The 22,468-nt window shown below is 44.0% G+C and overlaps 1 protein-coding gene across 1 annotated transcript in view; it reads left to right on the top strand.

The window, feature by feature from the left end:
- Nucleotides 1-502: 502 nt before the first annotated feature.
- The window catches only part of ITK (IL2 inducible T cell kinase), a 44,360-nt gene continuing 22,394 nt past the window's right edge, over nt 503-22,468 (top strand). The window contains exons 1-3 of the mRNA XM_030573230.1: nt 503-711; nt 18,183-18,287; nt 22,118-22,199. Coding sequence (XP_030429090.1) covers nt 574-711; nt 18,183-18,287; nt 22,118-22,199 — 325 coding nt within the window. The 5' untranslated portion in view covers nt 503-573. The remainder of the gene's footprint in view (nt 712-18,182; nt 18,288-22,117; nt 22,200-22,468) is intronic.

Below are 22,468 nucleotides of genomic sequence, written 5' to 3'. Positions count from 1 at the left end.
GCGAGGACCGGTGTGGTTGCCCCGGTAGGTCCATTGGACCAGACGACTCTGGCTGTAGGTAGCACAGACCGCTCCATCCATCTGGATCAGGAACGTGGATGTGTGAAATACTCCCAATGGCACAGAGAAGATGCTGTTTCAGTCTAACCCAATATACCCTAAGCAGATACCACTGTCTATACTAAATGAGGCCAAGGAGACCAGGTATCTAATCATTCCCCATCCTTTTATTGATCCCTGATCCTTAAAGATCACGTTTGTCAAGCGTGCCCATCAAATATTTATTTTTTTCCACAACATTCACTTTAGACTATCTGTCAGCATGTGCTGCTCACTGATGGCTTTGGAGAGGATGTGGTTGTGGCTTTGACAGAAAGGAAGCTTTACAAAGCTGCCTAGATGACAGATGGAAAGATAAGGCCCGAAGCACCTACGCTGCCTTTTGAACACCTTTTTTTGTGAAAAAATCAACTACCCTCCTTCTTGTTACTCTTTCCTGGACTTGTGCTGGGTGTGCGGCAGGTCTGGGACCGGTGTACTGGGTCCTGGAAGAGAACAGTGCACTGCCGAACAATGAATAATTGCGTTCTCCTGGAAGAGCAGCTGATCAAAAAATCCCAGCAGAAGAGAAGGACCTCTCCCTCCAACTTTAAAGTGCGCTTCTTTGTTTTAACTAAATCCAAGCTCGCTTACTTTGAGCATCGTCATGGGGTACGTGAGCCATTTTCTCTCTCATTTTAGACTGCTTCTGAGTAAGAGTGTTGAAAGGAAGGGGGAAACTGCATGTGTTGTTAAATCCCATTAACCCAGTACTTCTGGTCCTGTTACAGCAATGTCTACTCAAACCAGCTACTAGCTGAGGGCCCAACACTGCATTCCTTGTCTATCCAAAACTTCCACATCGGTCACTGGTGGTTTGGTGTGCAGAAGGAATGGAGGCTCAAACCTGGTTTTATCAAAGAAATCTACAGAAATCTGACCTAACTGCCATCATACAAGATGTCTAACAGATGCTATACTGGGCAATTCAGATAGATACTGCTGTTGGTGGGTGGCGTATTCTGATCAAGGTTATAAAATCGGATAAAAGTGATTCCTGCTATACATTTCAATTTCATTCGGAAAATAAGAAAAAACCCTTTTTTCACTGGCTATTCATATTCAGCAAAAGGTTGATTCTCTACGAGGAGACCATTCTAATGCTTGTTAATGAAAACTCCCACTGTCAGGTTCTAACAGGTTCTTTTGTTTTAGGGAGTAGGCTTTCAGAAGGGATATGATACGCTCGAACTAAGCACACTTCCCTCTGTCTGTCTAGACCTGATTTGTTAAATAGAACTATGAAAAGAATTAGAAGCTAATGTGCATTAGTGACCTTTATGAGTGCTTTTATCAAAGCAAAAAGCCCACCCCTTCTCTTTAGTACATACAGGGGTATACGATGGGCTCCTTCATCTGCTATTTGTAACCATATTCAATTTGTTTGCCATGGTCATAAAACATGGATACCAATATGTTACTTTACATTACAGTTAACATTTATTGCTGCTTATAAGTGTCGTTTCTCTCCAGTTTGCAGGGCCATATTTCTTTTGAATTTGTAAGAATACGTTAAGGCAACATATTATGCAGGTGTTTTTTAAAATACAATATTTAAATTATAAAAAACCATTATTGCTGTTTAAGATATATATTTCAGTTTGTCTGAGACTATCTGTGCTGTGGTCCAAATGTTGTCATTTGAAGAGTTAGGATGTTATTATAACTACTTAGCATGATGAGACCAGATACAATTTTTCACATATGTCTAAGTGATTTAGGAGCATCAGTCTCTCTGGGTCTGATTTTCAAAAGCATTTAGTTGCCTAAAGATGCAGATAGGTGATTTTCAAAATTCCCCTACATGCCTTCCATTAAAAGGCACCTAACCTGGTTTGACACTTGAAAATTCCATTAGGCATCTATCTGCATCTTTAGACACCTAAATGCCTTTGAAAATCAGACCCATTGACTTTCAGTAGGACATAAGGGTAGTCACTGAAGTGCTTTTGAAAATTTTACCCCCTGGCATCCAAAACTCTGATGAGGCAAGAATGGGACAACGTATAGGGTCCCTTACAATAAACATATTGAAGCAAAATTTTCAAAAATATGTCTTGTTTACAAAAATCTGAGTATATCAAGATAACTACAGAATATTTGGCATGAAGAGCTGAGGTGCTTACCTTACCTCAAATTTAAATATACTAAACCTGATCTTCAGTGGGTGTAACTCGACATAGTTCCATTCAAGTCAATAATATTATCTCTGAAGTCAATGGAGCGATGCTGAGTTAGACTAGCTGAGGAGTTGGCCCTGTCTATCACTAGATTTATCTGCTGGAGGCATGTATATACAATATGCACATGACTATTCATGTATACATCTATGTACATATCGATAAATGTAGGGCCTGATGCTCCACTGTGTGACACTGGTTTTGTGCCAGTGTAAACCATCATATCAGGTCCATTCTGTTAATAAAACCCCTTGGTGCAATATGGACAAGAAATTAGTGCAAATAAGGACTAATAGCTCTGAAGATTGAAATCCTCTGCTTATCTACCACAGAGCAGATAATCCTGTGCAGGTTTCAGCATTGCCCCGCGGTCTCCATTCCAGAGAGACTAGTTCTAGGGCTGAAGCTTAAGCTACGCACCCTTTCAGTCTTCACTTGTCTGTTCAGTCTTCCAAGGACTAGACTGATAGCACCAATTCCTTTCATAGGCAGTGAGCCAATTTAGAATTAAAATACCTGCCTGACATAATGGTTTACCAAACGTCTGAAATCAATGAATAGATGCCTCAATGTGAGGGTCTCTTCAGATACTCACTGTAATCCTTTGGCAATGAATATGAAGAGAGATTTTTCTAGAATGTCTCTACAAGCATGACTGTGTTTGTTTACTCCTCTCTTTGGGCTCAACACTGAAAGGTACTGTGCATCCTGGCCCCAGTCCAGCCAGGAATAAGCACATGCTTAACCTCAAGCAAAGCACTTAAGGACATATTTAACGTTAAGCGCATAAATAGTCCCACAGATTTCAATGGGACTGCGTACACTTACTGTTAAGCATGCCCTTAAATGTTTTGCTGAGCTGAGACCACAGCAACCAACCCCTAGCAGTATCAAGCCCCTTTTTATGACTACGATGCTCACAAATATAAAAGGACATTGAGCAAAGTTGTGACAGTTAAAGGGACGAAAGTAACTACATCAAGGAAATATTCAGGGAGAAGTCCGTCAGCAGTATCCAATATAACGGGCCCCACAAAGGCAATTTTAAAAAATAATTGTAATGACTTTTTCTATTATAAGACAACATTCCAGAGACAGAAAGCTCTATTCTCCCCTTGCTTGGCGTGCGCAATTGCCATCAATGCTAATGGAAGATATTTACATATATCAGCCAGAGAATGAACCCCAAAATAACTAGCAACAGTAAGAAGCTGTGTTTTCTGAAATTCGTTATACAATGCACAATGCATGGCTGTCTTTGCATAAAGCAGAGCCCTGATAATAGATGCATGAAGTCCATCACAAGCTCTCTTATTATAGTACGCAAATCACTTCTAAAGGCGAATTTTTTTGTTGCTAAGGGCCGATCCTACAACTACTTATGCACATCAGTAGCTGTACAGATGGGAGTAGTCCTATTGCATGCATTGTAACAACTTCCGTGAGTTAGGTTACTCGTGTTAGGGACCAATCCTGCAAACACATGTAAGTAACTTTATTCCTAACAAGTCTGATGAGACTACTCCCATGGTTAAAGTTACTCATGTGAGCAAATGTTTGCATGGCTGGGCCCTAGGTCTGCATTATTGAGAGGGAAGCAAACAAGTGAATCCCTTGAGAAATTTTCCCTTAAGGTCAGATTTTCAAAGGTATTTAGGGGCTTGTAGACATGGACTACAGTGGGATTTTCAAAAGCATCTAAGCAGATTAGGCACCTGTCTAGAGCATAGGTGCTGGACCTAGGGTGCAGGGGGTGCTGCTGCACCCCCTGGCTTGAAGTGATTACCATTAAACACAGGGTTTACAGTTTGGTGTAATGGCTTTCAGCCCCCCACTATACTAACTGTTCCAGCACCCCCGGTCTAGAGGCAGATAGAGCAGAAGGATGGTGCAGTAGTTGGAGCACAAGCCTGGGACCCAGAAGACATGACCGTAAGTCCCTGCTGTGCCACAGACTCCCTGTGTGACCTCGGATGAGTTGCTCTGTGCCTCAGTTTCCCAGATGTAAAAATGGGGACACGAGCACTGCCTCCCAGGAATGTTCCAACAAACAATGTCCATGTAGCAAGCACTCATGGAAGAACCTGGAGCTCTGCCTCATTTGCTGATGCCTTGCTGGTAGAATTGTAGGACTGGAAGGGACTCCGGGAGGTCATCTCATCCAGTCGCCTGCACTTATCTAGACCATCCCTGACAGATGTTTGTCTAACCTGTTCTTAAAAGCTCCATTGATGGAGATTCCACAACCTCCCTAGGCAATTTATTCCAGTGCTTAACCACCCTGACAGGTAGGAAGTTTTTCCTAATGTCCAACCTCAGTCACCCTTGCTGCAATTTACACCCATTGCTTCTTGTCCTATCTTCAGAGGTTAAAGAGAACAATATTTCTGCCTCCTTATAACAACCTTTTATGTTCTTGAAAACTGGTATCATCATGTTCCCTCTCAGTCTTCTCTTTTCCAGACTAAACAAACCCAGTTTTTTCCATCTTCTCTCATAGTTCATGTTTTCTAGACCCTTAATCATTTTTGTTGCTCTTCTCTGAACTTTCTCCAATTTCTCCACCTCGTTCCTGAAATGTGACGCCCAGAACTGGATGAATACTCCAGTTGAGGCCTTATAAGCATGAAGTCAAGCAGAAGAATTACACTTTTACCTCAATATCCTCGGGAGCCCAAAAATCTTACCGTGTTATAGGTGAAACCATGTTATATCGAACTAGCTTTGATCCACCGGAGTGTGCAGCCCTACACCCCCGGAGCACTGCTTTACTGTGTTATAGCCGAATTCGTGTTATATCGGGTTACATTATATTGGGGTAGAGGTGTACTTCTCGCATTTTGCTTACAACACTCCTGCTAATCCATCCCAGAATAATGTTTGCTTTTTTTTTTTTTTTTGCAGTAGTGTTACACAGTTGATTCATATTTAGCTTGCAGTCCACAATGACCCCCAGATCCCTTTCTGCCATACTCCTTCCTAGGCAGTCATTGTCCAGTTTGTATGTGTGCAACTGATTGTTCCTCCCTAAGTGGGGTACTGTGCATTTGTCCTTTATTGAATTTCATCCTAGAATCATAGGACTGAAAGAGACCTCAAGATGCCATCTAGTACAGTCCCTGCACTCAAGGCAGAATTACATAATAACTAGACAGGGGTTCCCAAACTTGATTTACGGCTTGTTCAGGGTAAGCCCCTGGTGGGCCTCAAGATGCTTTGTTTACCTGAGCGTCCGCAGGTATGGCCGCTCGCAGCTCCCAGCAGGCACAATTTGCTCTTCCTGGCCAATGGGAGCTGCGGGAAGCAGTGCGGCCTGCCAGGGACTTACCCTGAACAAGCCGTGAACCATGTTTGGGAACCCCTGAACTAGGCCATTCCTGACAGATTTGTCTAACCTGTTCTTAAAAACCTTCAGTGACAGGAGATTCCACAATCTCCTATTCTACCACCTGTTCCCAGTCAACAAATCTCCATGTATTTACAGGAACTTGTGCTTTCATAACAGTTTGTATTTGCCATGGACGAGATCAGAGATAATGTGGACATCAGGAAGAGGAGCTGAACAATGTTTTATCAGGCGTTAGATAGAAACATGAATCCATACCAGGTCATCAGTTTTTAAGAAGAGGGTATGATCTGACCCTGGCAAAAATGTGAAGATGAATAGTTATTTTATGAAGTAGCTATCAAATGGACAAAACACCCTTATATTAGAAACAAAAGTATGAGAATGGGGAAAGAGGCTGTTTCTATGGTATAAAGCCTCCTTTGCATTGGATTGCTTACTTTCAATGTCAAAAAGCCAACATATCTTTGCAAGGGAGGTTATGGGTCCGGTTCACTGCTGCATTAGTCCTGTTTTAGGCCTGCGTAACTCCAAATCTGATTGAGACCATTGCAAAGCTGGAGTAACGCAGCGGTGAATCAGCCCATTGTTTGCTAAGTGCGCAGAGTTGCAGGCTCAGATCTGGTGTAAATCAGCAGAACTCTGTTGACTTCCCTGGCCCCTTTAAAAAACATATCGTAGTTCGTCCTGATTTATATTACTTCAGTGGAGCTCTGCTGGTTTGTGCCAGCCGAGGGTCTGGCGCATAGGATTTAAACTAAAAAACCCGCCTTTTCTGTAATGGGGATGCCTGCCAGCAAGCCGACCACATTCATCCTCAGTGAAAATTTCAGCAAGTAACTACGCAACGGTGGGAGATCTTTAGATGGAATTTGTTTTGATTAAAGACTTCATTGTACCCTGAGAGATGACATTTAACATTGGAAGGAAAATTGCACAAAGGTCTAGTTTATAGAGACGAGCCCAATGAAACATATATCATAGCACAATAGGGCTCTGATCCTGTGGGGCCTGAAGGTGCTGCTGTAACTCATTTTTGCTATGATAGTTATTTATTATTATTCCAAAGGGCCTTTTCTAATCTGCATTCCGATGAAATGTTTCAATTCTGATAGAGGACGCTACCCTGATTCACTGAGCTCAGCAAACAGCATGTGTGCGTCTTTCCTAAGGGAGAACTGCTCCTGCTCCCTCCACTCCCAGGGTGGGTATTTCATGGTGTGGTGCACTAAAGCAATTCTCTGCAGATTCCTGGAGGGACAAGCTAGCAAAGGGCGGCTAGTACCCTGCCACCCTGCTCCACAACCACAGAGCCCAGTGTCTGCAGAGCAACTGTAGAGAGGCGTCCAATAGTCTGTGGGGAGCAGAGATAGAGCAGCAGAGGCAATGCTCCCCTTTTCTTCCCCAATTGCCCAGCTCCATGTACCCAACCCGGCCACTTACACCAGGGGAGGAGATCTGGTGCCAAGGGATGTTGATACACTGGCACGCGCTGTACGGTTTGAAGCACTCTGTGTACAGAATACCTCCAAGTCCCACACACATCAGAATACAAAACAGAACAGCAAAGCAAAAAAAGAAGGATGCTGTCGTTCAAGCAGAAAAACTGAGGACAAAATAGCAGCTAAGACAATTGATCCCAACGTAAGTAGAACTATTGAAGATCCAATAACAAACTTATTATAAGTTCTGCTATACGGAATATTTCCTATGACAGATTATATGTTTCAGCACTGGCACACACTGTCCATGTTACTATCTTTTCATGTGTCAAGTAAATAGCCATATAGGAGTATTAAAAAGCTAAACGTATCACGCAAATCAAAGCATAGGCACAATAACCCAGAGTCTCATGCAAAATCTCAGTAACATCTCTGATATGTCTTCCACCTTCCTCTGAAGCATTTGTACTGGCCACTGTCAGAAATAGGATACTAAACTTCACAGACCATTGGTCAGATCTGATCAAACAATCCCTACATGCCTCATAAAAAAACTTTGTTTCCAAGACACTGCAAAATATTTAATCCAGGGCAAATATAATCTGTCAGCGACATCGGTCCAGCTTTCAGCACTTCTTAATTCCCTAATAATAATATAATGAAAACCCTGCATGTATCGGTGCTACTAGATGGAAAGTAACCACATAAATAGAATATTCAAGGATATAAATTTCATCCAAAACTCTCAGTGATAAAATGTATTGACAGGATTGTTGTCATTGAAGTCACTGCGGTTTTTAATAATTATTTACAGTGTCCTTCTCCGCTGTAATGTTACATTTCTGACATGGTTGCTGACAGAGAAGGTCGATCTAAGCAGCAGTGGCCATACTGTACCATCAATTTTTAAGCAGAATTTGCTCAGGCCAGCTCCCAGTGAAGTGTTTCCATTGAGTTTAATGGCAATTGGATCAGGCCCAAAGCACGTGACACCTGCAGAACAAAAACATTCCAGTAATTAACAAATGTGCTGTTTGCTGGGCATGCTTAGAACAACATTGTGCTTTTTCTCTGTTGTTATTCCTCTCCATCTGGATCCCTTTCGTGGGCTGGATTTCCAGTAGCCCCACTGGCATCGAGGGGACCATTCACATGCATAAAGTTAGCTGCATGTTTAAGTTCCTTGCTGAATTGAGGCCTTTTCCCCATTTTCTTCACTCCATACTCAAAGGACTTGGTGCCGCTTTCCTTCTGGCCGTGCAGAATTTGCCGTTGTTCCCAAGGCAGCCGGCTAGCCAGAGCTGCTTCTTCATATGACCAGAGTGGCCCTTAGAACTCAGGTCCCAACTTCCTTTTGCTGTTACTACAGCACTGTCTCCACAGCACTGTCTCCTGATGCTAATTTTAACAGGAAAGGAACTGGAACTGAAGCCCCAGACCTGAGAAATCCGGGTCTGAGATGGTGGCTTGGGGTTTTATTTTGTCACTTGACTTGCAGAAAGAACTTCGTGTAACTAGGGTGACCAGACAGCAAATGTGAAAAGTCGGGATGGGGTGGGGGGCAATAGAGCCTATATAAGAAAAAGACCCCAAAATCGGGACTGTCCCTATAAAATCAGGACATTGGATCTCCGTACGTGTAACTGAAAAGAACATTGAAATATTGTGTCTGAGTTTGCTCATGAGGGGCGTTTGTTTGCTTCTGTCCTTGACTAAAATGACATGTCTGTATGGGATGCTCCCTTAACTAATATCCTGAAGGCTAAATTCAATTGTTCCTCAGTGCCCTGTGTATGGAGTGACCCGCACTGCAACATCCCAGGACAATCCTCAGGAAGGAATTCTGACTCAGAGTGCTGCAATTCCTTCTTTTGTTCCCGTCTTGCTCTCTGGGGTCCCCACTCCATACCCCTTCATTTATAATCCAGGTTTGTGCTCTATTTTGCAGGTCACCAATCCAGGTCTCTGATGTCACTCATTTCTAAATCTTCTTGAACCCATGAGATCACTCATCTTTCCCTTCTCTTTGTCTCCCATCCTGTTTACCTCTCGTTACTTTCCCCTTTCCCACCATTTTTTAGTTTTGGGAGAGAATTTCTGAAACATTAAATAAGTACTATAGTTTTTAATGAGACAACTTTATAAAGTCCTCGGGCGAGCATTAGACACTTTTCCTTTGCTTTTCGTGTTCGAAATCCTCACTTGAAGGGGAAGATGAATTGGGTCCCAGGCCATCAAAGCACTAAAGCATATGCTTATCCTAAAACCATGTGTGCAGTTTCATAGACGTCAGTGGAGCTGCTCACGTGCGTAACGATAAGCACATGTTTAACTGATCTGCTGCATCAGACCCTACGTTATTTTTGAAGGCTTAAGCGTTTCATCCTAAAATAACAATGTAATAACTTAGATCAGGTCTTAGTAAAGTTATTGAAAATGAGGTGAAAGATCTCTGCTCTTATTCAACATAAACCTGGTTTCAGAGAACAACTAGACTCATTAACATGTTCTATCTATTGCCCTAATTACTTAGTAATAATGTTTTAGCACTTCACGGGTGACTAATATCTTGAAAACTGTGCACGTACATTACCTGTCTCTACCTCATTATAATATCTACACTATATCTTACAAATATTTACCATGGGCATAGAATGTTACTAACTTTTTCTTTTGGGCTTAAGCATACGCATATACTGTTGTAGACAGAGCAATAAGAACAAGGGATGTATACAATATACATTTCTGTATCATATCTAGAGGTGAGTTTGGATTCCTGTCTTCCCTCTGTGGGTTCAGAAAGAAAGGCAGCTCTACTTCAAATCACTTATCAAGCGTTTTCAAAACTGGTACAAATACATCCGTAGACATGATTTTTAATTCCAGCCTTTGCTTCCTGCTATCACAGACCAAACATGCCCCCAGGAACAACACATGTTGTTGTACTGTTGTGACTGGCTAACCTTGATGCACATGGATCAAGAATAATTTAAAGTGTGGTTGTGCTCTGAGAAGTGACTATGTAAAAATGTCACCTTCTTACTGCTCCTTGTGTGCATTCAGAGTCACGTCTGCTTACTTTGCTGACAAAAATAATTGTTTTCTGCTTTTCACTCCCGTTAGCCCTGCAGAGCCAACTGAGCTAGGAGAGAAAGAGGTGACTTCTGTTCCTTCTTGTGCATCAAGGACAGAGATGTTTACCAAGTTCCATTTGTTAACACAATGGGGTCACATAGGTGTAACTAGAATTATATGACTATAGTTTGGCCTGCAGAAACTTGCTTTCAGGAGACGATGCATTTGAAGGAAAGAGCCCAACTTGACTGTTAGGGTCCCAGGTTGAGCTTACAGCACTGACAGTTAGGAAATGTGCTTGAAAACTGACCCCACTGAGAAGCAATGAACAGGGAAGCCCACAATTCCATTTTAAAAAATTCCCTTGGAGTAGGATTGCACTTTACCACTAACACGTTATGGGTGAAGTCCTGGCTGTATTGAAGTCCATGGCAAAGCTTCCATGGACCGGAGCACAAAGCACTCCTTCGTTAGTTCAATCGGCGCTCTAGATACACTGGATGAGTTCATTCCAACCAGTCAGAGAACGGATTCCCTGACTTATTGTTCGTACAGCCCAGCTAACACAGGAAGGGGAACGTGTAGAGCTGTATGTTACATGTAACTTGGAGAGGTAAGTTTTAGTAGTCAATTGGATCAACAGGGGACTGCACAGCAAGCTCTGCCCTCTCTTTGAGGCAGACGTGTCATTAACGTGACCATTAATAAGAGAGAGAGATGTAAATCAAAAGACTATGCCACCTCCAATTCCACACTCTTTAGCGGGGTGAGGGAATCTAAACACATCTGCAGTGGATGCTGAGTGTCACAGCCTGCTGCTAGTGTGAATATTCTACTATTAATTGCAGCTCTAAAATGTATTTCATGCACAGTCTGTGCTAGCTGCATACAGGTGTCACGTGTTTATTTCTTTTTCTTGTCTCACAATAGCTGCATGCTGCCTCACAGAAAGAACAAGTTGTTTTGGTCCCACCACTAGAAACCCACAATGTGGGAGACTCTAGCTTCTGCTGCTGCTGCGGCTACATGCTGAGAACAGCCAGAGCAGCTGGGTGGGATAAGGAGGGAGAGGTGACAGGGCACGTGTGGACTGGGAGAATGTCTTGGCATTCCCCAGCCTGGCTGGATCTCAGTGGAGAATCCCAATCACTTCTTCATCAGAACGGTTAATTAAGTATGACTGACTTTCATGCAGTGTCTTTACTGATCATTTGAACCCAGAATCAAATTCACATCTTTAACTAAATTTATCTACCAACGTGATATATGCCATCATGTGCCTGCAATGCCTCTCTGCCATGTACATTGGCCAAACTGGACAGTCTCTTTACAAAAGAATAAATGGACACAAATCTGACGTCAAAGACCAGTTGGAGAACACTTCAATCTCCCTGGACACTCAATAACAGACTTAAAAGTGGCAATTCTTCAACAAAAAAACTTCAGAAACAGATTCTGTCGTGAAACTGGAGGACTGGAATTAATTTGAAAACTGGACGCCATCAAATTAGGCCTGAATAAAGACTGGGAGTGGATGGGTCACTACAAAAACTAATTTCCCCCTGCTGATAATCAACTTTCTTGTCAACTGTTGAGAATAGCCCATTTCCACCTTAATAGGATTGGCTTGTTAGCACTGACCCCCCCACTTGGTAAGGCAACTCCTATTTTTTCATATGCTGTGTATTTATACCTCCCTGCTGTATTTTCCTCTCCATGCATCTGATGAAGTGGTTTTTAGCTCATGAAAACTTATGTCCAAATAAATGTGTTAGTCTCTAAAGTGCCACAAGGACTCCCCATTGTTTTTGCTGATACAGACTAACACAGGTACCACTCTGAAACCTAAATATAGACAGTGACCGTTGAGGGAAAGGGGGAGTTAAAAGCTTTACGCAAGGGAAACATTTTGGAAGTCAGTGTTGAGAAATAATTTCTGTATCTTTATCTACAGGCAGCAGTAAATTAACATTCCCCTTAATCAATCACTCATGCGCTCAGAGTAGTGCCTCAAGTGCCCAGCCAGGATTGGGGCCCCACTGTGTTAGATGCTGTACAAGCAGAACGGCAGGCAGTCCTTCCCCCAAAGAACTTACAGTCTAAACAGACACAGCCACGGACAGGGGCAAGGAATGTAAGATACAAGCTGAGTGATCGGCTTAATGGCGGCAAACAGCATGTTAGTGCCATGGTTTTTATTGTGGGGGGCTGGGGTTTAGTCAGGCCAGGGTAGCTAACAGAAAAGGTGAGGGAAGGAAGCAGGGCGAGGGGACAGAAGGAGACTGGGCAGAAGGGGTCTGGAGCAAACAGCCAACCAGCCCACAGCAGAGAAAGTCCAGTCAGAACCTCAGGAAATATTATCAGTGTCTGGTGGTCCCTGCTTAAACGGCTCCTACAGCTTCAGTCTCTGGCTGACTCCTGCCTGCAGTTTCTTTCCCCAAGGCCACATGGCAGTGTGGAAAGGAGGCACTGCCAGGGTCCTAGTGCACCTCCTGCACAGTTCTGGGACCAGGGATGCTGGTGGGCTGGGTTGCTCTGGCTGGGCGCCTTTCTGGGAACCAGGCAGGAATGCTGTGCCCTCAGCATTGCAGCCGTTGCAGATGAATTGGCAAGGGCTGGGTCAACCCACTGGTCTCCATTCACCTCAGTGAATCTTATGGGGGTGTCCAGTTCATGTGGTTTTCAAACCCATCACCCACAGCTTCTGCTTGTCAAGGCAACGGTTCTGATAGAACCATTTGAACCAGGTGAGTGCCATGAAATAGCCTCTAGTGCCCCCTCTGCCTCCCAGCGGGCCCTGAGCTCCCACCTGAACTTTGTCTGCACGACTTGTGACATGTCCATGCAGACTCTGCCCCACCTCCCCTTGTCATCTTCATGTCTTTCCCCTCTGTCGCTGTCCCCACCCAACCTCCAGTTTCAGTGGCCCTTTACCTTCACAGGGTGTCTCGCTGGACTACTCCCCACCCCATTTCCTCTTTTGGGAGGCTGTCCAGGAAGCCTTCTTCTCCCAGACCCCAGGCATCTTCTGGAGAGAAGGCAACCCAGCCACTTTCATTCTTCAGCAGCAGGTATGGGAATCCCTTCTTCTGTGTTGCTGCTGCTGCTGCTTAGCTAGATCTTTAGCCAGACTCTAAGGATACGTCTACAATGCAATGAAAGACCCTCAGCACAGCCGCAGCTAGCATGGGTCAGCTGACTTGGTTCTCGGGACTCAAACTGAGGGGCAGTAAAATTTCAGTGTAGACATTTGGGCTTGGCTGGAGCCCAGGATCTGAGACACCACAAGGTGGGTGGGTCCCAGAGCCCCAGCTCCAGCCCTAGCCGAAACGTCTGCGCTGTTACTGTTAGCCCTCTAACCTGAACCCCAAGAGCCCGAGTCAGCTGACCCGGACTCTGAGACAGGGTGCCCTGGGGTTTTTATTGCAGTGTAGACGTACCCTAAAGGTCAAGGATTCCTAACAACACTTCAGTATAGGTTTACATAGCCTCCAAGAGAACTTAAAGGGCCCACCATCCAACAGCAATGAGAATGTTTTCTGATTCTATCACCACTTACCTGAGATTGTGTGAGGGATGATGCTCAAAGAGGTGGGCAGAGGGAACCAGTCAGATGGGCAGAGGGAGCTGAGTAGCCGGCCAGTCTCTTTAGCTGACAGACTTGCAGAGCTAAAAGCCCTCTGGCCCTTCCTCTCAGAGCGTGACTAGCAGCAAAGAAGCCCTGTGGGAAGGCTGATTTTCTGATGGAAGTGGAACCACCAAACCAAGTCAGCCAGGTACCACAGGGCCCCAGATGCAGCATGAGGAGCCTGGCATGGGATCTGCACGCTTTGCATGCATCCCTCTCAGTCCCAAAGTACAGGGGGCTGGAAGCAGGGCAGGAACAGGGGTGGGCTGGTAGCAGTGCAGATCCAGGGCCCAGGGGAATATTCTGGCTCCCCACCAATGCTGCAAGACCCTACTCTGGCCATTCAGGGTAAGCCCAGCAGGGAGGGTTCATCCCTTTGAGAGTGACACCAGTGACACTTTCCTTCACACAAGCAAATTTCACACTCTCCACAAAACTCCAAAGGGAGCTGAGAGACGCTTGCCTTTGGGTTTCTTTATAAAACTTTCTCACCTCTATTTCTGGACTCTTGTGTCGCTGAAGTGACACAGGCCCAGGTTCAGCAAACTCTGAACTTTAAGCACCTGCCTCATGTTCTTTGGGACTTTGTAGCAAAGGGGGGCCTCCACCTCAAAGTGCCCCCCACTAACAAACTGGACAGTTGCCTCAGTTTCCCCTTCATTCCCCCTTAGAAAGGAATAAAGTCTCTCCGTGTCCAACTTAAAGAGCCACCTCTGGGCAGAGTTAATTCATGGGCACGTTCAGTAAGCTGCAGAACCCTCAGGATCAAACTGTTCTCTCAAAACCCCAAAGCAGAACAGGGACAGTCACAGCAGTTAGCTGTGCCCCCTCCAGGGAGATCATTGCCAGGTTCCCCACCCGAGAGCCGGTTTCCACTCTGCTCACTGTTTCTTTGCCCTTGTTCCAGGGCTCCACTCTCCAGGCCACCCAATTGTGAGTTACTAACAACTTGCTACCACTGCCACCAAGTCAGGAGAGGTCCCCACAGTGTTCCACTCCCCAGGCTCCCTTGCCTGTGAGTCCTACCCCTGCTCCTGGGATCTCATCTGCAGCATCATCCCTCTTGTTTCCAGGCTCGGCTTCCCCGGACCAAGCCAGTTCCTCCCCTTTGCCCAGGGAACTCCTCATGAGCCTGCCTGCAGCTCAGCAGGATTCCTCACCTGGCCGGTCCGCACCAACAACTTAAAACTCTCCGCACTGTCGCTCATCAGCGGGAGTGCACTGCCTCCTGGAGCTCACTCCCCATAGTGCTCACCAGCTGCTCCCGTATGCCTCTCCTTTCCTTCTGCGCTCTCACCGGCCCTTCCTAGCCCTCTCCATGGCCTAGATACCCTCTCTTAAGCCCCTTTGGGAGACAGCTGCAGTGGACCCAGCTCCCTCCTAAAAGGGGCCAGTCACCCTGTAACAGACAAACACAGGTTTAAAGTTAAGCACATGCTTAAATGCTTTGCTGGATTGGGGCCATAGCTTGAAACCCCAAAGAGTGAGCTAGAGCTCAACGCACTTCTACTTGGCAACAACCACAGAATCCTGTGAAATCAGTGGAATGGGTTACCTAAGGAGGTGGTGGAATCTCCTTCCTTTGAGGTTTTTAAGGTCAGGCTTGACAAAGCCCTGGCTGGGATGATTTAGGTGAGGATTGGTCCTGCTTTGAGCAGGGGGTTGGACCAAATGACCTCCTGAGGTCCCTTCCAACCCTGATATTCTATGATTCTATGATCTGGGAGTAGCTGGAATAATTCAGATTAGGAGCGTGGTGCATGGAAGCTTTGTGCTGTCCTTGATCCTGTGCAGTGTTGTTAGTCCCTGATTTTCATGAGCACCCTTCAGCCAGTAATTAAATAAAATCAATAAAGCTGTAAATGTTAATTTGCAACATTTTATACTTCACCTAAGTATGTGGCAGCAGTGTCCTATTGTCCCTGGGTAAGTATTGAGGCTACACGATGAAGAGTGTGCAGTAGACGCTGAAGTATTTAGCTAAAATAAGTAAAAGGAACTGACGACCCTGAAAGATGCTGCCCATGTATTTAATTATAACATAGGCAAGCTGAGAATAGCAAACAGAAAGCTATGGACATATTTTACTTCAGCTGTCTGGCCCCTTTTTGGAAGGAAACACTGAGGTTTTCTGAGACCACTTTAAAGAGGCTTTCTATTTTTTATTTTTTCAAAATGGCACCGTTGCTTTTGTGAGATTAGTGTGCAATCGGGCATCAGTGAGTCAGGGCTGTGTTTAGCTTCCAACCCCGTTGTTCGATCATGCATGGTTTGTGAACAGTCGTTCCAGTGGTTTATGTGTGGCAGGACTGTAATTGCCTTCTTCAGTCAAATTCCTGGTCTGTTTGTGGAATCTTTGGACACTTAGTTGTTGAAATGCATATGACAAGTGATGACAGGGACATGGCTCATCACAAAGGCTTCACTCTCCCTATTCCCCTCAGCTAGGAAAGGTATCAACAAAAATCAATTTGCTGTTCCTCTGAGAAACAAAAGGCAGAGAACATAACCAGAAAACACTGGCTCCGAAAGCCTTGTGGTTATAGCCTCAGATGTCAACATAATAAGGTGAGGGAGGACTTAGTGTCGGCTATGGGCTAAAATAAAATGGAAGGTTTTTACAGGCTATAAGTAATTTAATGGCTCCTGGGAGGGGGATAAGGTCCCAGGGGCAGCATGAAGGAAAGAATGATCTGAGCTGTGGAGGGGAGGCTGAGACAGAGGAATAAATAGGTGAGAAAGAAAGGAAAGAGGTGGCAGGTGAGAGAAGTGGGGTGAAGTGAGCCCATGTGAAGTTTAGAGTTATCCATGTCCTGCATGAGGCTGTGTCTACACTGGAAGGCTTTGCTGGTTCAATAACGTTGGCAAAGCGCTCCCTTTGGGAATATAGCAAAATACCAAGTATAGCTCAGCCCAGAGCCTCCTGCCCCCGAGAGCGAACAAACCATCGGCAAAAGGGCAGTTTTGTCAGTATAACTGCACCTTTGCTGGAGGCTTTTGCAGGCACAGCTCTGTGGGTCAGGGATCACACCTCTTCACACTCCTGACCCACAGAGCTAGACTGGAAAAAGCCAGCTAGTGTAACCGCAGGCTGAGTTACATTGTAAGTAGTGTCTATATTAGCTCTGCTGGCCATGATAAAGGTCTCAGCAAAGCCAGGGAGGGTGGTACTGATCTTCTCTTCTCGTTCGTCATGACTGTGAATGAATGGCTGAAATTTACCCTTGAGCAGCAGGGCCAGAGTGGGGCCTTGTGCACAGGATGAACCTCACCCTTTGTGATCAGCTGCACTATCTGCTTCGCTGAAATTATACACAGGTAGGCAGCTGAAAGGTAGCAATATAACAAAAGATACAAAATAGTCTCCAAAGCCCATCTGTCAGCACGTTGATCAAAGCTACAGATTGCTTTAGAAAAGCAAAAGCCTTTGCACCATGGTGTTTTTGAAGCACTGCAGGTTTTTGTCATCGCAGATCTAAGCTGGAAGACAGCTACAATGTTTAATCCTGGCTGAAGAAGAATCAAAACAGGAAACGAGTTTTGCTTCCAAAGAGCAAATGTTTTTGTACTGAATCCTTCAGAAAAATGCACTAGATAACAGGCATCTGATTAGGTCCTGTCTAGTGGACACTGATGTTTTTCTAATCAGTCTCACTTGTGAAGCTGCTGACAACTTGATTATGAATGCTGAGTGGTGACTAGGGGAAAAGAAATTAACAGAGCTGTTGAAATGCAACCATTTTGCTTTTAGGGGTTCGAGCAAACGTTTTCTTGGGGATCCCTTTTTCTTCCCCATTCCAAGCCTATTTATCCATCTAGTGTTTTACAATGAACAATAGTACACTGGAGCTGGTCAGAAAAATTAGTTTTTAAAGGAAATTTTGAAAAACAATGTTTATTTCAAGATTTCTTGTAAAAAAACCATTGTTTATTTTTGACAAAAACTGAAAACCCAAATGGAAAAATGTTTGGTTTTTGAAAACCAATTTCATTAAAATATTCCATTTTTGGTAAATATGTTCAGTTTTTGAAAAACAACCCCCTAAAATTTCTACCAAAAGCAGAACTGAAATCCAACATTTTTACTGAAAAATTTTCCACTTTTTCTTTTTCAGTGTAAAATTAGAAAATTTCTAGCGCAATGAAAATTTTCATTAACATATTTTGGTTTGGTAAAAAAGCCATTTTTTCTAGAAAAAATGTTTCAGCAAAAAAAGTTTGACCAGCTCTATAATGAACTACCTGCTGTGTTCAGCCCTTTACTTTTTCAATGTACTTTGCATACAAAAGGTTTTGATCCTACTCCTTTAAAGTAAATGCCTTGGACTTCGCAATCAGCCTTTGCCTAATTACTCAATTAATCTTAATTAGCCAAATCAGAATTCTTAACCAAATACTTTCCTTTCTCTCAGAAAAAAAGAACTTTGAAGGGCTCCATTGAACTGTCCAGGATCAAATGTGTTGAAATTGTGAAAAGTGACATCACAATTCCCTGTAACTATAAATATCCTTTCCAGGTAAGTCTGCCTATACCAGTAATATTGCTTTCACAGAAACTATCTCAAAATGTATGTAGAGGTAAACCAACAGCGTGGCAGTGATATATAATAGCAAAGGGAGAATGTAAGGGGGAATAGACATGCTTTCAGCTAAGATGTGAAGAGAAATAGAGAACTGAAGACCAAGTCTTTCCATTGACTGCACCAGTAGTTTTCAACCTGTGGTCTGCAGACTCCTGGAGTGCTGCAGATCATGTCTAAGGGGTTTGTGAAAGTTTTTTGTTACCCAAAGAACAATGGTTTTCAACCTGTGGTCTGCAGATTTGTGGGGAACTTTCTCTAAGAGTTCCAAAGGAGTCCGCACCGCCATCTGAAATTTTTTAGGGGTCTGCAAATGAAAAAAGGTTGAAAACCGTTGGACTACACAAATACATAGACTTTATGGTGAGAAGGGACCATTAGATCATCTAGTCTGACCTCCTGTATAACACAGGACACAAGATTTAATCCAATTGTTCCTGGATTGAGCCTAATCACTTGTGTTTGACTAAAGCTTCTTCCAGAAAAGCATCCAATCTTGATTTGAAGATGACAAGTGTTGGGGGAGTGGAAGGGGGAATCCATGTCCCTTGGTAGTTTGTTTCAGTGGTTAATCACCCTCACTAGTAGTGAATCACCCCACTTTCAGTGGTTTTTAGATCAGGCCCTTAGTGAATAGGAGACATGCAGGAAGGCTATTCCGAACGGGAGGAGCACTAATGGAGAAGGCTTTTAGGTAAACAGTGGTGAGGTTGTAGAAGGACCAAGAGGAGACAGTGCGAGGGAAGAGAATGGAGAAAACATATTCTCTAGTCTACAAAGAATAAATGCAAATGTGACACATTTACTTTTCCATCAAACTGAAATTTCATAGTATTAGGTGGCTATTACATTTAAAATTCCCATATGGCTCTGTTACCCAAGTTGCCAACTCATGCTATTTTATCACAAATCTCACTATATTTGGCCTTTTTCTTAAGGCCACAGCTTCTGGAGGCAAGTGAATACAGGAAAATCTCATCTGATTCATTTATTAAGGATATTTCTAGGCCTCACAGTTGCAGAGAAAAGCTTGAAAATGTGACCCCTCTCCCCCAATGCATCCTACAGAAAGAAAAGAAAAAGAACCCAAAATTTCTTATTACATAAAAGCTCATGATTTGAGGGGCTGACTCATGAGTTTGAACATTTGGGGTTGACAATATTGTATTCCTAATGTGGATTATAGATCAATTTCTAGCACATTAATCTAAACACTAAGAATGCACATTTATTATATGCCTTATTGACCAATAATTGCATAGAGGGCTCTGTTCACAGTAGGTGAAATGCCCCTGTTTTGAGCTGTGGAGTACACCAGCTGATAGGAATATAATAACGGGGAGCAATTAACTTCCAGCACAGGACTGAGATCAGAAGATCCCAGCTGTGCCACAGACTTACTTTGCGACAGTAGAGAAGTTACACAGCTCACATCTCCAATAGTGGCTTCATTTTATAGGTGCCCAACCTTAGGCACTGGGGGCTTTATCTTCAGAGGGGCTGAGTACCTGCAGCTCAGATTGAAATTAGCGGGAGACAAGTGTATGTCCAACACCCACAAATCAAGGCCCCACTGGAATGCTAAGCCCCTTTCCACCAACGAGAGTCACCGTGCTGAGAACTGTTGAGGGATGGCTGTTACAGGAGTGCTCTACATACGACCTATCTTTACATAGACCAGTGGTTCCCAAACTTGTTCTGTCGCTGGTGCAGGGAAAGCCCCTGGCAGGTTGGGCTGGTTCGTTTACATGCCGCATCCTCAGGTTCGGCCAATTGCATCCCCCAGTGCCTGCGTCTCACTGCTCCGGGCCAATGGGAGCTGCTGGAAATGGCAGTCAGTATGTCCCTCAGCCTGTGCTGCTTCCAGCAGCTCCCATTGGCCTGGAGCAGCGAACCACAGCCAGTGGGAGCCACAGTTTGCCGAACCTGCAGATACGGCAGGTAAACAAACCAGCCCAGCCTGCTAGGGGCTTTCCCTGCATGAGCGGCAGAACAAGTTTGGGAACCACTGACATAGACAGTTATCAGATAAAGCGCCAGGTTCTCAGAAAGATACAGCCGTGTTCAGATATTTTCTAGACCAAGAGAAGTTGGTGTTGTGCACAGCAAATGACTTCTGGTGTGCAGCTCTTTACCTGGAGCGCTTAACAACAGCTACACCAGCTCTGTGCCAGCTGGGAGCTGCCACAGGCTGAGGAGAGGTTTGACTGGGTATATGCACCAGCTTCCAGTTTCTTTGTGTCACTGGAGCATGGCCAAGATTTAAACCCTTGTTTCCTGGAAACACCAATATTTAAAAAGAAACAAACCCTTCGATCTGTTTCTTTCATCTGAATTCTTGTATGTGGCCATATTGCTTAAAAAATAAAATAAAGCTGGGGTAGAAAGCTAGGTTCACTCTGCAGAGAAAACCGGTGAACTCCTTTTGCGATATCTGACAAACTTCATACGTGATGTGAACAACACATGGAAGTTGCACCTGTTAATAGCATGTCTGAATTTTGCCCTGGAGATAGTTCTGTACTGTTCTGTAAGAGCACGTTAAAAAAAAAAAGTCAGCTGTATCCTGCTGTAGATCTGCTATGGAACCATCAATGTTTTTTATCTTCATGTGGCTTGTTACATGAGGCAGCACAGTGCAATATGGCCTGTATTGTACAGGATGATTATTTTTTTTTGCACACTTCAGAAGTTTGCTGCAGGTTTGAAAAAGTGACATATAAATAACTGTACAAGATAGATCAGCACCCATCAACAGAAGAATACCTCAGAGGGAGCAAGAGATATGCCTTTTTTTCTCTTTTTTCTTAGAAAGGTTATAATTTATCAATGTAAATGGAATAATTCAGGGTTTCCACAGCTGCACAGCACTTGGGTGTGTATGTGTGTACGCATGTATGTGCTAAAAAGCGTCAGGACAAAGGGATTGATTCTTTAAAATAACAGTCATAAACTCTCACCTTTGCTCCTATACGACTGGGGATAGTGTGTGAGAACCAGCTGACATCTCACAGAAGTCTCTATTTAGAGACTATGAGCCTAAATCCCTTGGCTGCTTTGGAAAATTTTACCCCATTTGCTTAAATGTCATGAATGCTCAGCATTTCTCTTCCCACATTTGTTCAGAAGTAGGGACAACTTTATGAAAACAGCATCTTTGTTTCCTAGTAGTTCTCTTGCATCTGCAGCTTATTTCCCATCTAAAATCCTAGAGCCAAAGTCCGCTCAATTACACTGGAGTAAATCCCGAGTAGACCCGTTGAAATCAACGGATTTGCTCAGAATATATACTGGTACAAGTCAGAGCAGAATAGGGGTCTAGGATTTCAGGTGAAGACAAACTGCATGAACCAACACACTGCTAAAAAACAAGGATGCTGCTTCCATACAAATGTTAGTAATAGTAGAAGTTGAAAATAGAAAATGTGGGGCCAAATTGTCTGTTGGTGGAAGTGGCTGGATCTACATTAATTTCACTAGTGTTTCCTCCACAGCAGAGAACTTGACCCCAAAGAATGTCTGAGCTGAATTCTTTCCTGGCCAGTATTCCCTATCAATTTTAGATAACCAAACCAAGGTGCTAGATTCCCTGGGGGTTACGAGCCATTTCTGAGAACATGTTGGCTGTCGCATTTGCCTACGTAGTCACTGCACTATTGGTATGTAACTCTTTGATATGTGAGGTGCTTCGAGTTCCCCTGGATATGAAAGATAGCAGGAGCCGTTTCTAATCATTGGCTTGCTTCTCTTTCTGGTCCCCTCACCAGGTTCTTCATGACAACTACCTGCTGTATGTGTTTGCACCCGATCGAGAGAGCCGGCAAAGATGGGTGTTTACACTGAAAGAAGGTAACCTTAGACCTGTGTGCAATCAAATCAAATCTTCAAAGTCACCTATTCCAACCCTGCTTTCTCAGTAGCCACAGACTAGAAAAAAATGACAGCTCAGAGGTAGTCAAATGCCTTATATTTGCACATGCAGAACGGCACTTGTGCAGGTGGTTATACAGCATGGTGGCAAATTTTAGGATATAGTTTCAGCAGTCCTTGGAAAAGTTGGTGCACGGGAAAGTTTTGGTTGGATCTCATTGGCAACATTAGTTAATTAATACATTGTC

The sequence above is a fragment of the Gopherus evgoodei genome, chromosome 8 (assembly GCF_007399415.2).
Source record: "Gopherus evgoodei ecotype Sinaloan lineage chromosome 8, rGopEvg1_v1.p, whole genome shotgun sequence".
Classification (NCBI taxonomy): domain Eukaryota; kingdom Metazoa; phylum Chordata; order Testudines; family Testudinidae; genus Gopherus; species Gopherus evgoodei.
Note: the sequence above shows the minus strand (reverse complement) of the source record. Positions and strands in the feature narration are given on the sequence as shown.